This window comes from Taudactylus pleione, unplaced genomic scaffold, assembly GCF_031769625.1.
Source record: "Taudactylus pleione unplaced genomic scaffold, aTauple2 ptg000217l, whole genome shotgun sequence".
NCBI classification, from domain to species: Eukaryota; Metazoa; Chordata; class Amphibia; order Anura; family Myobatrachidae; genus Taudactylus; species Taudactylus pleione.
The window spans coordinates 4,032,321-4,046,142 of record NW_028284619.1 but is presented as its reverse complement, the minus strand read 5'-3'; the positions used below and the strand labels follow the sequence as shown (position 1 = coordinate 4,046,142).

The 13,822-nt window shown below is 42.6% G+C and overlaps 1 protein-coding gene across 1 annotated transcript in view; it reads right to left on the bottom strand.

Annotated features, from left to right (window-relative positions):
* The window catches only part of SUSD3 (sushi domain containing 3), a 113,467-nt gene extending 105,120 nt beyond the window's left edge, over positions 1-8,347 (bottom strand). The window contains exon 1 of the mRNA XM_088478696.1: positions 8,065-8,347. Coding sequence (XP_088334822.1) covers positions 8,065-8,149 — 85 coding nt within the window. The 5' untranslated portion in view covers positions 8,150-8,347. The remainder of the gene's footprint in view (positions 1-8,064) is intronic.
* Positions 8,348-13,822: the final 5,475 nt, after the last annotated feature.

Here is a 13,822-nt window from a genome sequence, read left to right as displayed (position 1 = left end):
CTAGCAGCAGCCCTATTCTAGGGGGTAAAGTTACTAAAGTGAGAGATTTTAGAAGTGAGTTTTAGAAGAGATGTTGCCCATAGCAACCAATCAGATTCTAGCTATTATCTTCTAGAAGGTGCTAGTTAAATGTTAAGTAGAATCTGATTGGTTGCTATGGGCAACATCTCTTCTAAAAACTCTCACTTTAGTAAATTTTCCCCCAGGTGTCAATGATCCATCAGAATAGGAAGATCACTACATACGCACAACTCTATGGGGGAGATTCAATTGTTTAGCCGGTGGCTATTTTCTTACGGCTCACGACGGAGCAATTAAATTGTTGTTACATCCAAGCGCAATAACCACCAGCGCCGACATTTCTGCTCCCACCCTCGGGGGGTGCATGCAGAAATGTGCGAGAAACCCATGTTTAGGGTGTGCTAACCGCAGTAAGGGCACCCTAACCAGTACTAAAGACGGGTTCAGCCTTTTTACATGGCTAAACCCGGCCTAATAGGGCGTGAAAAGGGTGATAATTATGAACGCCCAGAACAACTGAATTGCAAAACTGGGCGCTCATTAATAATCGCCGCCCATGCAAAATTTGAATCGCCCCTTATGTATCCTGGAGTTCCACCTAAACGCGTTCTCACAAGACGTAGCCTCTGCATTCAATAGGGCTGAATACAAATATCCGCAAGTTCGGGACAAGATCAGGCCGCGAGGCCTCGCACCTATTAGAATTGGTCCATATGTTTGAATGTCACACTGCCACCTGGTTAAGTTCATTCTGCTGCAAGTGGAGATGGGACTGAGATGCATTTCTGATTTATCTGCAAAATAGACTTGCATACAACTTTACATCAGCCCCATTGTGGCAACCTAATCTTTCTGTATGCAATAAAAAAAAAAAAATGTAGAATGAGCTAAAAACATACATATCACTTTCCCAAGGTGCTATCCAGGAGGGAAAGGTTTAGGTAGGAGGTGCGTGGATGCGAGGAGCTGCGATACCATAATCACAGCCCGGTCTCCTGTACCATAATGCTATGATTTGCAGCAACAATGTGAATCGTGATTTCACGCCCTCCACTTCACTGGAGAATTGGGCAGGATCGCGGAGGGCTATCTCCTCTCTCGGGTGCCCCCAAATTCAAGTGGGTAGATACAGTAAGTATGGATGAAATTCTAAAATAAAAAAACTTCAAGTAAACTAAGAAAAAAAATGACAAATTGCAACTGACCATGGCGGTTTGTTGTGTTGCGCAGTTTGTATACACATGGTGGAATTAATTAAAATGTTAACTTGAGCAAAAAAATAGTTTCTCATAATCTGAGCAAGTATATCCGGTCTAAAATTAAGTATCTATAAAGTATCTACATTTTTAACATACTGTATTGAACATTTGCAGTAATACACAAGGCAAGAAATACTGTACAGCAAGATGAAAGTACAAAATACTATATATGGGAAAAGGTAGTGTCAAATCAGGGAAATTAGACTATTAAATACATTATGGAATGAGGGGACTATGAAAAAGTGTGAAATCCAGTGTACAATGTGAATACTCTCAACTATAAGAATGCTTGGGGGTATATTTACTAAGGTGCGGGTTTATAGAAGTAGTGATGTTGCCCATAGCAACCAATCAGATTCTACCTATTATCTTCTAAATGGTGCTAGATAAATGATAAGTAGAATCTGATTGGTTGCCATGGGCAACACAGAGACATGACTAGACTTTTTGGTGCCCTGTGCCAGAGAGAGCACTGGCGCCCCCCGCCCTACATTTTTTAAATAGGGGAGGCCAGGAGATGCTGGGATAAAAGAAGAGGAAGCTGGATTATGTTGGAGGAAAGTAGCCTGGCTCAAGCTATAGGAATTGTTCCCTGGCTTCCTAGACTCTCAACAGTTTAACGCCCCACTATAACACCCACATTACGTTGTTGGAAGAAACTGTGACATCTCTCTCATATTTTGTCTATTGTCTCCCCTCTCACTTCCTTTCTGGGCAATTCTGACTTCTCTCCGGGGCTCTCCGCACTTTACTTTAAAAACTGGTTAATCAATGGCCATTTTAGATTAGGTCAGATGGTTTGTTCGCCAGGGGTGCGTCCGTTTGCACAGCTCCAGGAATCGTGGAACTTACCCCAGTCTGATTTCTGGAAATACCTCCAAGTACGACATTTCATTACCTCCTCATGCAAGCTTTCTGATCTCACTAGGTCCCCCACTGTGTTTGAATTCTTGTGTTCAGCTTCTCAAACGCCGTCTCATACTATATCTACATTATATTCATTAACTATTGCAAATTTGTTTGAACAACCCCCTTTATTTACTAAAATATGGGAAAAAGAACTCCAAGATAAAGTTCAAGACATTGATTGGGAGTTAGAATTTAATAACACTTTTGCCAGTTCTTCTTGTATAGCTACTCTCGAAACTCTTTACAAAGTTCTATCCCGCTGGTATAGATAACCTGTACTTCTAAATAAAATGTTCCCACAGGTAACAAATATTTTGCTGGAGATGTAATTCTACTCTAGGTAGCCTTCTCCATATATGGTGGGACTGTCTTTCCCTAGCCCCATTTTGGTTGAATATGTTTGAGTGTTCTAAATTAATTCTTGGAGAAGATGTCCCTAGAGATCCTGGTTTCTGGCTTTTAAATATAACCTCATCTTCTACGGCTTCCTACAAGAATTCTTTACTAAGGCATTTAAACAATGCGGCTAAAGCTGTCATGCCTGTTCTGTGGAGATCTACCTCCCCTCCCTCCATCAAAGACTGGTTTAAGAGGATAGATTATTACACGGATATGGAAGACATTGTATCTTTCTCTAAAGGTAGACCTACCGACTTTACTGCCATTTGGCTCCCTTGGCTGGTGTTCAAAGATTCCACACAATACTTCAAGTTTAATGGTTCGCATACTGCTTCCATATCTGTTTTTTCTTGACTCCAAAAATGTTTTATTGTAGGGCCATTAACAAACGTATATTTGAGTTCTCTATGAAGATGTGATGGATTGCCTCCCTTGATTGCCCTCTTTTTCTTTTCTCCCGCTCAATTCCTTTTTTCCCTCTGACTTTCCTCCCCCGATCTTCCTTCCTTTTTATTGTTTATTATTTTTATTTATTTATAATTTTTTTATTATTATTATTATTATTATTAATTTATTTATCTTTTTAGATTTTATTTTTATTATTCCGTTCTTGTTTATTGATTAATTGTATATTTTCATTGTGACCTATTTATATTATAATATGAATCTGATTGTATTATTCAAAATGGAATCATTTATTGATAATATCTGTATCCATTCCATTTCTTGTATTCCATCTGGATTTGCTTGGTCCTTTTTTCAATAAAAACAGTTTGTATAAAAAAAAAAGAAGAGGAAGCTACAAGTGAGAATGATAATAAACAGTAAAATTGACAGGCCCAAACAGCGCCCCCTGCCCTGCGGTGCCCTGTGCCATGGCACAGGTCGCACCACCCTAGTTACGGCCCTGGGGCAACATCTCCACTTCTATATATAAACCTGCACTTTAGAAAATATACCCCTTGAAATCCAAATTGTACCTACAGTAACAATAGCTGGAGAAAGTAATGATAGTGGACACCAGCAAGGTGGCACAGGTTGGCGCAGCAGTAGAGCCTCCGATAAGAAAGGAGTACTTTCTTCCTACTAGCAGTGGCCAACTGCTCCCCCAGCTTAAAATTGGCACCTTTGTCAGTCCCAGGGAGCTGGTATAATCACTATACTTTTAGTGTAGTGCATATTCCGGGTGCAATCAAGGGACTTGGTAGTGAGTTCACAGCAGCATTGTGAACATGATGTAATGACATTGCAAGGCTGCTGGTCAGAGACTTGAACAGCGTTAGCACTCCATTACAGAGATCTGGAGGGGACAGCAATGCAGAGGCAGACAGGACTGGATGAGCATGATAGGATGGCATGCATGATGTAAGTTAACGTGTATGTGGGTGGGTGAAGGGGGTACAAAACATAGAGACTGGGGTGCGGGAAGAAAATAATACAAAACATGATGTTGGAGAAGGGGGTAACTCAGTACAAACCGTAGAGATGGGGTAGGCGAAGGGCATACAGGTGGGGTGGTACACAAACTTCTACATACAGATGAGGGTGGGCACAAAACAGGACATATAGGTGAGGGCATGTGGGTATTGGTGGGCCTTATAAGGGACATGTGGGAAACAAAAGCTGGCTATGCCACTGCCTGATAGCAGTATAAGCACAATGTGTGAGAAATAAATGAATAACAGGTCATTTAGCTGAAAGTGCAAAAAGAAGAACTACCAAGAGGTTCTACTCAGGCGCTGCGGGGGGAAGTGATTCAAAAGCAGCTGTTACAATTAAGGCTAGTCAACCATAAGCAGATAAATGCATAGATATGGAGAGATAAACAGCGCTAATAGCATTTAAATAATACTTATAGCAATGGAATGGATTGTGTATATGAAAATATTTAATATAAACGGATAAAAATAAATTATAAATATGTATATGATAACTGCTTGCATATACATATTTATAATTTAATTTTATCCGTTTTTATTAAATATTTTTATACACACAATCCATTCCATTGCTATAAGTGTTATTTAAATGTTATTAGCGATGTTTATCTCTCCATATCTATGCATTTAGCTGAAAGATTGTTCCATATAAGACTACGTGACAATGGGGGAGGTGTATTAAGCTCTAGAAAGTGATAAATTGGAGAGAGATAAACTACCAGCCACTCAGCTCCTGTCATTTTACAGGCTGTGTTTGAAAAATGACAGTTAGGAGCTGATTGTTTGGTACTTTATCGCTCCCCAATTTATCACTTTCCAAAGTTTAATACATCTGCCCCATTAATATTTGGTTACTACTTGTAGCTTTACCACAGTTTTCGGTCTGTACAACAATGTGGCAGCCCCTCCAGTGCACAGTACTACTACAGTACATTGTGATTTATTTAACATTTGAATAGATGCTTAAAATAATACAAGCAACCAAATAATAACATTGTAAAATAACTCTTGTTGATCGGGTCTCTGTGTTACAGTGGAATGTAATGAACATCAGGATGTAATACCCATATTATAGAATACCTTGACCTGGCTGGAACATAGTGATATGGTTCATTTAACACCAATAAAAAGTAAATAATTAAATTAACTTCTCCAGTAAATGTAACGCATGTCAGCAACTTCAATCTCTCCATCAGGTGAGTGTAACATACTAATGCTTCACAACCCTGTGCTTCTGTCTTTCTGTAGGATCCGTCACACACAAGTCACAGCTCCAGTGTCCTCCCCACCATTACTCAGATACACTGGATCTCTAATACGAGTGTCTCCCTGCTCCTATATGACAAAGCCTGCCATTGTGGGAAATGAAAGTAGAGCTATATGAAGTAGGTGTTTTCATGATCATTATACTCTGGTTAATTTACTGGTGAATTAAAAAAAAAAAAAAATTGTCATAGAAAAATAAACTACTTAATTTACTTTTTCCTGTCCCCTCTTTTTTCAATCCTATAAGATAATGACATTTTGTGGATATTCCCCAATAAAGGCTATTTTCAGAGGATATACTGCTAAATTTATTTGACCACCTCTACTTCTCGGAGATGGTCATATGTTACTGAATACATAGAGACAACCACAGCACCTGCAACTAGTATGGTTACCATACTGGTATAAACATGTAGGGCCGTAACTAGGGCTAGAGTGGTAACCATCCGGGGAGCAAAGTTTAAGGGGCATATTTATCAAATAAATTTTGCAGGAAATCACCTAACAACAACAATTTTGGGGGGATGTCCACAAAATGTCAGTATCTCTAGGATTTAAAAAGGGGGGCCACAGCTGATATCTCCTATTTCATTTGCAAAAGCAGCCTCCGTATTTTTCTATGGCAGATGCTAAATTGTGAAATTGACTTCATTAACCAAATTTGCCACCCAAAAGCTAACACCATGTCTAAATGCAGTGTTCTCCCCAGGATCAATTTCACTGGCGCTCCGCCCGGATCTCTTGGCATGCCACCCAGCACTTTGATGGCACCAATCAGATAGCTCCCCCAGAGTGAACCCTCAGCAGAGCTTAACCGGATTGCGGTCATGTGACGGATACAGAGCTCAGCCAATAGTGCCCCTTTGCTAGCCTAGCAATGGGGCATTGCGTACGTAACCACAACGTTATTTATGCTCTGCCGATAGCTTGCTCTGGGGGTTCTATCTGATGGGGTCTGCCTCTTAAAGATGGGGGAGGGATCTCTGATGGGAGGGAGATATGTGTCTGTGTTTCAGATCAGGGTCGCGCCTCGCTTATGTCACTATAACAGTCAAAGTCACAGATCTCCCTCCCATCAGAGATTCCACCTCCATCTTTAAGAGGCAGGGCACAGTTTCTACGGCGGGAACATTGCAGAGAGGGAAGGCGGAGAGTGCAGATGTGTGCCTTGTCTCGAGATGCAGTCAATATTCCGACCGCAGGGATTCCGGCGCTCAGAACACCTGCGCCAGAATCCAATGATAAGTAGCGGGGTTGGGGGGAGGGTTAGCATTAGGGGTTAGGCACTAGGGGGAAGGGTTAGGCAGTAAGGCGGGAGGGTTAGGTTTAGGGTGCGGGGAGGAGGAGGTTAGGTTCAGGCACTAGGGGTGAGGTTAGGGTCAGGCACAGGGGAGGGAGGGTTAGGGGGAGGGTTAGGGTACTGACCGACAAGTGTCGGTATTCTAACCCAGTCAGGAAGCCGGTGTCGGGATTTTGACCACGGGATCCCGAGCGCCGGCTTCTCGTACCCATCCCTGTGTCTCAGCGTGCATTGCTGAACATAATTATAACTATGTCTAGCCAGCAAGTGGGCAATATCTGCCAGAGTCTTTAAAAAAGTTGATCACCATTTTTTATTACTGCGAGGTATTACACTGCCCCCAATCAGCTGGCAATAATTTTCTGGGGAGAGTACTGAAATGGAATGGATGGTGTAACTCTCCCGGACTTGTAACCTGCAAGATAGCATAATGAGTTGCTCTGAGGTAGGGTCACCATTTATAAAGCCAGTCCATAAATCTACATCACACTTTTTAAGAATTTACTTCTGCATGACAAATTCATCGAAATAGTCCTAGGAACTTACTAATTCTTAAAAACTGATTAACTAACAATGATTAATTAACAAAACATCTTATTTGCAGTCAATGAAGTTTGTGCCACCAGGAACATCAGGATTTAGGAGTATGGGAAAATTTCCAGTTTCAAAAAACAACCAACAAAGTTTATGTCTTAATCGTGTGTGTGTGTGTGTGTGTATATATATATATATATATATATACACACACACACACACACACATATATTCCTATATCATACACAAAATATTTATATCATTAATGTATACTCTAATGACAAATCACAAATGACACATATTTATTTGTATCTAGATTAGTTGACCTGTCCACATTGCTTTGTACATATCCCACAGTTACCTGTAAAAAGCATGGCTCCATGGCCAATTCAGTGTCTTTTTCTGTATTGTTATTTAAAAGACTATCCTGAAGCTGTCAGTATGGGCGATGGAATAGATAATAATAAACCCACAGGGAAATATATCACTTACACTGTTCCTGAGACAAACTCTACCCTAACAAGGCTGCTGTATTCTACACTTCTGGGACTGCACAGTTAATTTCTACTAAACAAAAATAAGTACTTCATTACTTTGAACAATAGGAATTCCAAAAGACTAACATTTAACCTCCTGAGTACAGTATCTAAGAGACCTATGCAGCATTAAAAGCTTATGTGCTAATTATATTATTAGCACCTCCTGTACATGCAAACCCCTGTAATACAGGATTAATACTAAAATGACAGGCAGTATTTTAGCAGATGCAGAATGCAACCTACATTATTTTACTAGATGCACAAACTACTCTTAAGCATGATCTCTGCCATATGTTGCTGTGTGATATAATACATTATTTGGATTGTGCATACTATAAACCCCATGAAGGTAGACATACAGAGCACATGCATTGGGATTGCACTGAGCAGGTTCTTACCTGTGCTGTTATAAGAGTTATTTTTCTCTTCTCTGATCAGGACAGTTCTTGAAAGATCCAAAACTGAGGCTGTGGATGGCTGCATGCTGGCTGCACTGTACTCATTCAGAGGCAGGGATACATAGGAAGGGGTAGAAAAGCCTCTGTAGCAGGTGAGAATATTAGACACCGTGCAGATGCCTGTCTGCCCTTCTCCAGAGGTTTAATGATGCATCAATCTCCCTAGCACAAATAATGACTGAAGGTATAGGCTGGCCCAGATGACGTCTTGCTGTCTCATTAATCTGTAATCTCAAATGGACAGGAACAGTTATGAGTGAAATATTTGCACAGTGCACTGTAGTAGAGTGTGTGCTGTGCAATGTTCTTCTGCTGAGAGCTGCAGGATATAGTACTCACAGGCGCCCTCTGCAGGACACTGGACTGCACTGATCAGCTTCTGTCTGAAATCTCATCATAAATGCCTCAGGGACTCAAGGGTGTAAATCAAACATTCTTCATCTGAAGAAGCAGAGGCTGGGTTTGCAGATGGAGAAGCCACTTCTTATTTCATTACACATGTGGAGAGGGCCTCATTTATCAAACTGTAGTATGGGCAGACAGCAACCTGGAGAATAAAAGGTTATCCTGTAAGTCCCAAGCACAGTTTTGCTGTGTAGGTAATAAGGAAACAGTTTATCACCAGCCACTCTCATTCTAAAGTTTAAATGTTGATGGACAGGACAGACAAGCTGTGATCCTGATACCTTCATGGTAAAGAATTATGGGCCTGATTCAGACCCACTCGCGAGCGGCTGTCCGCTCGCAAGTGGGTCGATGTTATGGACTGAGCATGCGCACGACGGAGGGAGCTCCGTCGTGCGCATGCGCCAGACGCGACGAGCGAAGGAAAGTCCTTCGCTCGTTGTGTCCGATCAAAGGGGGCGTGCTGTCAATGTTGATTGACAGCACGCCCCCTTTGGTGGGCGTGCCTCCCTGACGGGGGCGTTCCTAAGGGAACGCCTCCCGTCAGAAGCCGGCCCACTGACATCACTAGTGATGTCAGTGGGAGTGATTTTGGCTCTGATAGAGCCAAAATCACTCCGGAGCTTGCGGTTGAAAACCTCAACCGCAGGCTCCGGCTCGCAATTTCGATGGTCGCGATGGTCTCGACCATCGCGACCATCACAATGCACGCTCGTATAGCCTGTGGGTGGTGACCCACAGCTATACGAGCGTCCAGGAGGACGCTCCATGAAAATGGAGCCCGGCCCTCATTCAGAGCGTGCGCTCTGCTCAGAGCGTACGGCTCTGAATGAGGGCCTATATTTCCAACTGAGCCCTGCTGGTTCCATAATAGTGACATATTTATCAAGGTTAAATATCCATCATCGGTAAATGGCCCGGTAACCATGCGGAAACGCATATTTTAGTTACCGGGCTAGTCATCATCAGGGGTTCCAAATGGACCACCTAATATTCAGCAGACTCCGAAACCTGAAAGTTTTCGGCATTTGCTTGAGACAACAAGCGCCATCTTCAGATGGTGCTTGTTCTCGGATCCCCGCTCCTTCCTATAGGAAGGAGTTCTGTGGTGGCGAAGAGGGATCCAAGTGGATCCCTCTGCCGCCTTCTTTCTAACTCTCCGGCAGTTTTGCACATGTGTGACCGCGGGCCGAGCATGCGTAACCGCGCCAACGGGGAGGAGGTAAGTAACACAGCTACTTCTATAGCTGCGATACTAACTGAGGGGACAGCTGCTTTTCGGAGCAGCTGTCCCCACAGTTCACCAATGATGAATTGCTCCGGTGCTAAGTTTCCCTAGCTGCGTGTTGGATACTTAAGCAACCCTCTCAGCAAGATCATTACTTAATCAGCGGCGGCTATACGGCCTCCGATGATGAATAGACCCCTGAAATTCCTTACATAACTGGAGAGAGATAAAAATGCTAATATAATACACATGAAATGTTAGTTTATGTATAAACTCCTGGAAATTCTGCATCATTTGTGTAGAGGTCTGATGTCATTACATGTTCATTACTGGAATTACGCATTATAGGGAATAAAGGGTGTGTTGTTCCTACTTACAAACATCTTCCTAATGAACACTGAAGTGATGACACCCAGGGAGAGATATCAAGCATTGGAGAGAGAGATAAAGTGGAGAGAAATCATGTACCAACCAATCAGCTCCTTACTGTAATTTTTCTAGTACAACCTATAAAACGACACTTACAGTAGAAGCAGATTGGTTGGCACATTATCTCTCTCCAAGGCTTGATACATCTCCCCCACAAACTCATTCATTATAAACAATGACATCAGCACTGTGGGTATTAAAAGTCTCCTCTGATTACTGCCGTCTGTATAAAAGGATGTGGCCTTCAGCCTCATACTGTTGTATTGTCACAGAACACCTCATGACTAGTTCTAATATCCATATAATCTACAGTAAGGACTGTATTATCCCGTATGTTAGACACAATTTCCTGTTAATAATATCCTTATAAATAGTGAGTTCTGGTATTGCTAATAATTCATGGGATCTGATGTTAATGCTTCAGTGTTCATTAGGAAAACACAAGCATATTGGAATCAACTAGGGTTTCTGCACTCAACCTGCAGTATTATATCTTTTATATGGTCAGGGGACCAATTGGTAACTTCTAATAGGTTTATAATTTACACTTGGGCATATATAATATCCCAAACAGAAAATGAAAAGCCACACCCATGTGATCGGATGTGCTGGAGCCATAATAATATCTGTCCAATACTTCCTCTTTGATACAAACTGGGATATGTATCAAACCTTGGAGAGAGATAAAGTACCAACCAATCAGCTTCTGTCACTTTACACACTGTGTTTGAAAAAAGACAAGAGTTGATTGGGTGGTACTTTATATCTCTCCGCGGCTTAGTACATAGACCCCACAATCTCTTTCTACTTTATTTCTCTCCAACATTTGATACATCTTTCTTAAAATTAGGTAAACCAGTTATAGGGGCCTATTTCCCAAACATGGAGTTTAAATTATGGGACAACATGAATCGTCAGTTATATAAGTGTCCTTAAAAAGCCTTGACACATGTGAACCCAAACCCCCACAATGAAAACCAGTATATTCACAATGTATTGTTGTTGTCTATAGGTATTTAACAGGCCAAAAAATGGCAACCAACAAATACTGTATGCAGAGAGAGTTTCTGCCTGTTCCATGACAAGCCCCATGCTTCATCTGTAGATAAAGATTAAGAAGAACTTAGAAAAAAAAAAAAGAAGTGTTATTCCAAAATTATCATAATTTCTTTATTAACAGTTATTTTATAGACAGTAGAAGACACATTCTGTGGTGCTTTGCATAGAATATTTGCACATTCCCATCAGTACCCACCTCAGTGGAGCTTATGAACCAAATAACCCTACCTGTGTGTTATGCACGGAGGAAACCCACACAAAAACAGGGAGAACATCTAAACTCTCCACAGTTACAGCTTTGGTAGGAATTGAACCCAAGACCTCAGTGCTGTGAAGCAGTAATGCTAACTATTACATCAACCATGCTGACCAAAACCTTCAAATACCTAGTTATACCCCTGGTTATACTGTATGTTGTACTAAACATTTAAATAAATAACTTTTCAACAAAGCTGCCACTTATTGATCATAGTTGTCTAATCTCCTGGAATGTCCGGGAAACTCTCAAAATATTGAGAGATCTACCACGGGAAGCTGGGCAGGGCTCCTAGATTCACGAGTAGCCAGCTAACGGCTGGAATACAGATACATGAGTCCCATGACATGGCAGAAGAACTAATGTAATGAATTCACAATGTTAAGACATGCTGGAGCAGCAATGAGCCGGTCTTTGCGGCGCGTCAGCCCCAAGAGGAATCGGGTAGCACCAGGAGTCGCCCGGCTCAGGAATGGGAGTCTTATGCTTCTGCTAGATGTGACCAGGTGATGTTATTTAATAACAACATTTTCATGAAGTTTTACATGTTCCAACACAGTGCAGGTTATTCATAATTGTAATATACAGTATGATTAGTATACATGTTTATTAAACTCCATTTCTATATAAGTCAACTGCGTGTCCAACATATGTTTTGGTGGCTCATAGGCATGTAGTGTATGTAAATGTAGCAGTATTTGCTTGAAGAATAAGCATGGGTGAATTTAACCTATCATGCATACAGTACTTTGTTCAGTATACCGGTCAGTGATCGAAGTGTGCCAGTATGAAACGGTGTGTCATACCAGCACATCATTTCAGCACCCGGAGCTGGGACTATCACTCTCCCAGTGTCGGTTAAGAATCGGCTGCCTGATTAAATTTGGCTCCGGCGGCCAATCAGCGGCGACCGTCAACATACGGCTTGTGGACTAGCAGCCAATCAGTGTGGTTGCCTCTCATTGGCTGCCGGCCAATGACAGCTTGCGGCCGGTGCTAAATTGAAAATGCAGAGTGAGGGAAGGGAGCCGTCACTGCAGCGCAGCAAGGTGAAGTGTGGTGTGGATACTGTGTGGAACGGTGCTGTGTGGGGAGGTGCGGTGCTGTGTGGGAAGGTGTGGTGGTGTGCTGTGAGGGGAGGAAGTGGGGGCAGAGGCGAATATAAACCTCATGGGGCCCTAAGCAAGACACCGATTTGGGGCCCCCCAACCTCAAACAATCCAGAACCAAGGCCGTAACTAGGGTAGTGCGACCAGTGCCATGGCACAGGGCACAGCAGGGCAGGGGGCGCTTTTATGGCCTGTCAACTTTCCTGTTTATTATCATTCTCACTTGTAGCTTCCTCTACTTTTATCCCCAGCATCTCCTGGCCTCCCCTATCTCTTCTCTGGCCCTTCCCCATGAGGTTTATGTCCCTATTTAAAAAAAATGGGAGGGGCACCAATGCTCTCTCTGGCACAGGGCACCAAAATGTCTAGTTACGGTTCTGTCCAGAACACTATATTTTCGTTCCTCATTTATTCCCCTAACATTATTTGTAATTTTCCTCCTTATATTCAACTTTTTAAAATAGAGTTGCCGTGAAAAAAATGCTCATACTCTAGGCTGTGATTCAAAAATGTATGGGAACTGCCCAGTAGGTGAAATCTGAATGCTGGCTGCAGGGACAGAGGGCCTGATTCAGAGATGGAGGGAATTTCAGAGACGCACACGAGCGGATGTGCAATTTCGGCCATCTCAGATGCAAATGCAGCAGACACCAACAGACACCTCCTTGCTGCATCTGTGATCCCAATGCTGCGACTAAGGTCACAGCCTGGGATCACCATCACGACCATCGGACTCGCAGATGAAGGACTGCACAGGCGCAGTACACATCCTGCGCATGTGCAGTCCTTTAGCATTTGGAGATGTGCGCTAACCATCGGGTTAGCGTACATCTCTGAATCAGGCCCTGACTCACTAAAAGGCAGCTCCCTCCTGTAGTTCCTCTACTACCATAGGAAGGCTGAGCTGCAACAAGGGGCAAAACCTTGCAGCCATCAATTGCCCCAGCAGACCTTCATATTTGCAGCATACTGTATACCACGGACATGATTTGGCTGAAATACGTACAACTCTGAGCAGATTCCTGTGCTTGGCTATGGAACATGCACAGTGAAAAACCACCCAACTCTCCATCAGCCCCAAAGTATATAAAGGGCAGATTCAGAGGTGGACGCAGTTGCAGACACGTCTTCTTTTTCCACAGCAGCGACTTTATGCTAATGCTGTGGCTGATGGTCTTCCTACTGAGACACCCCCTGACCGTGGTGCTAATC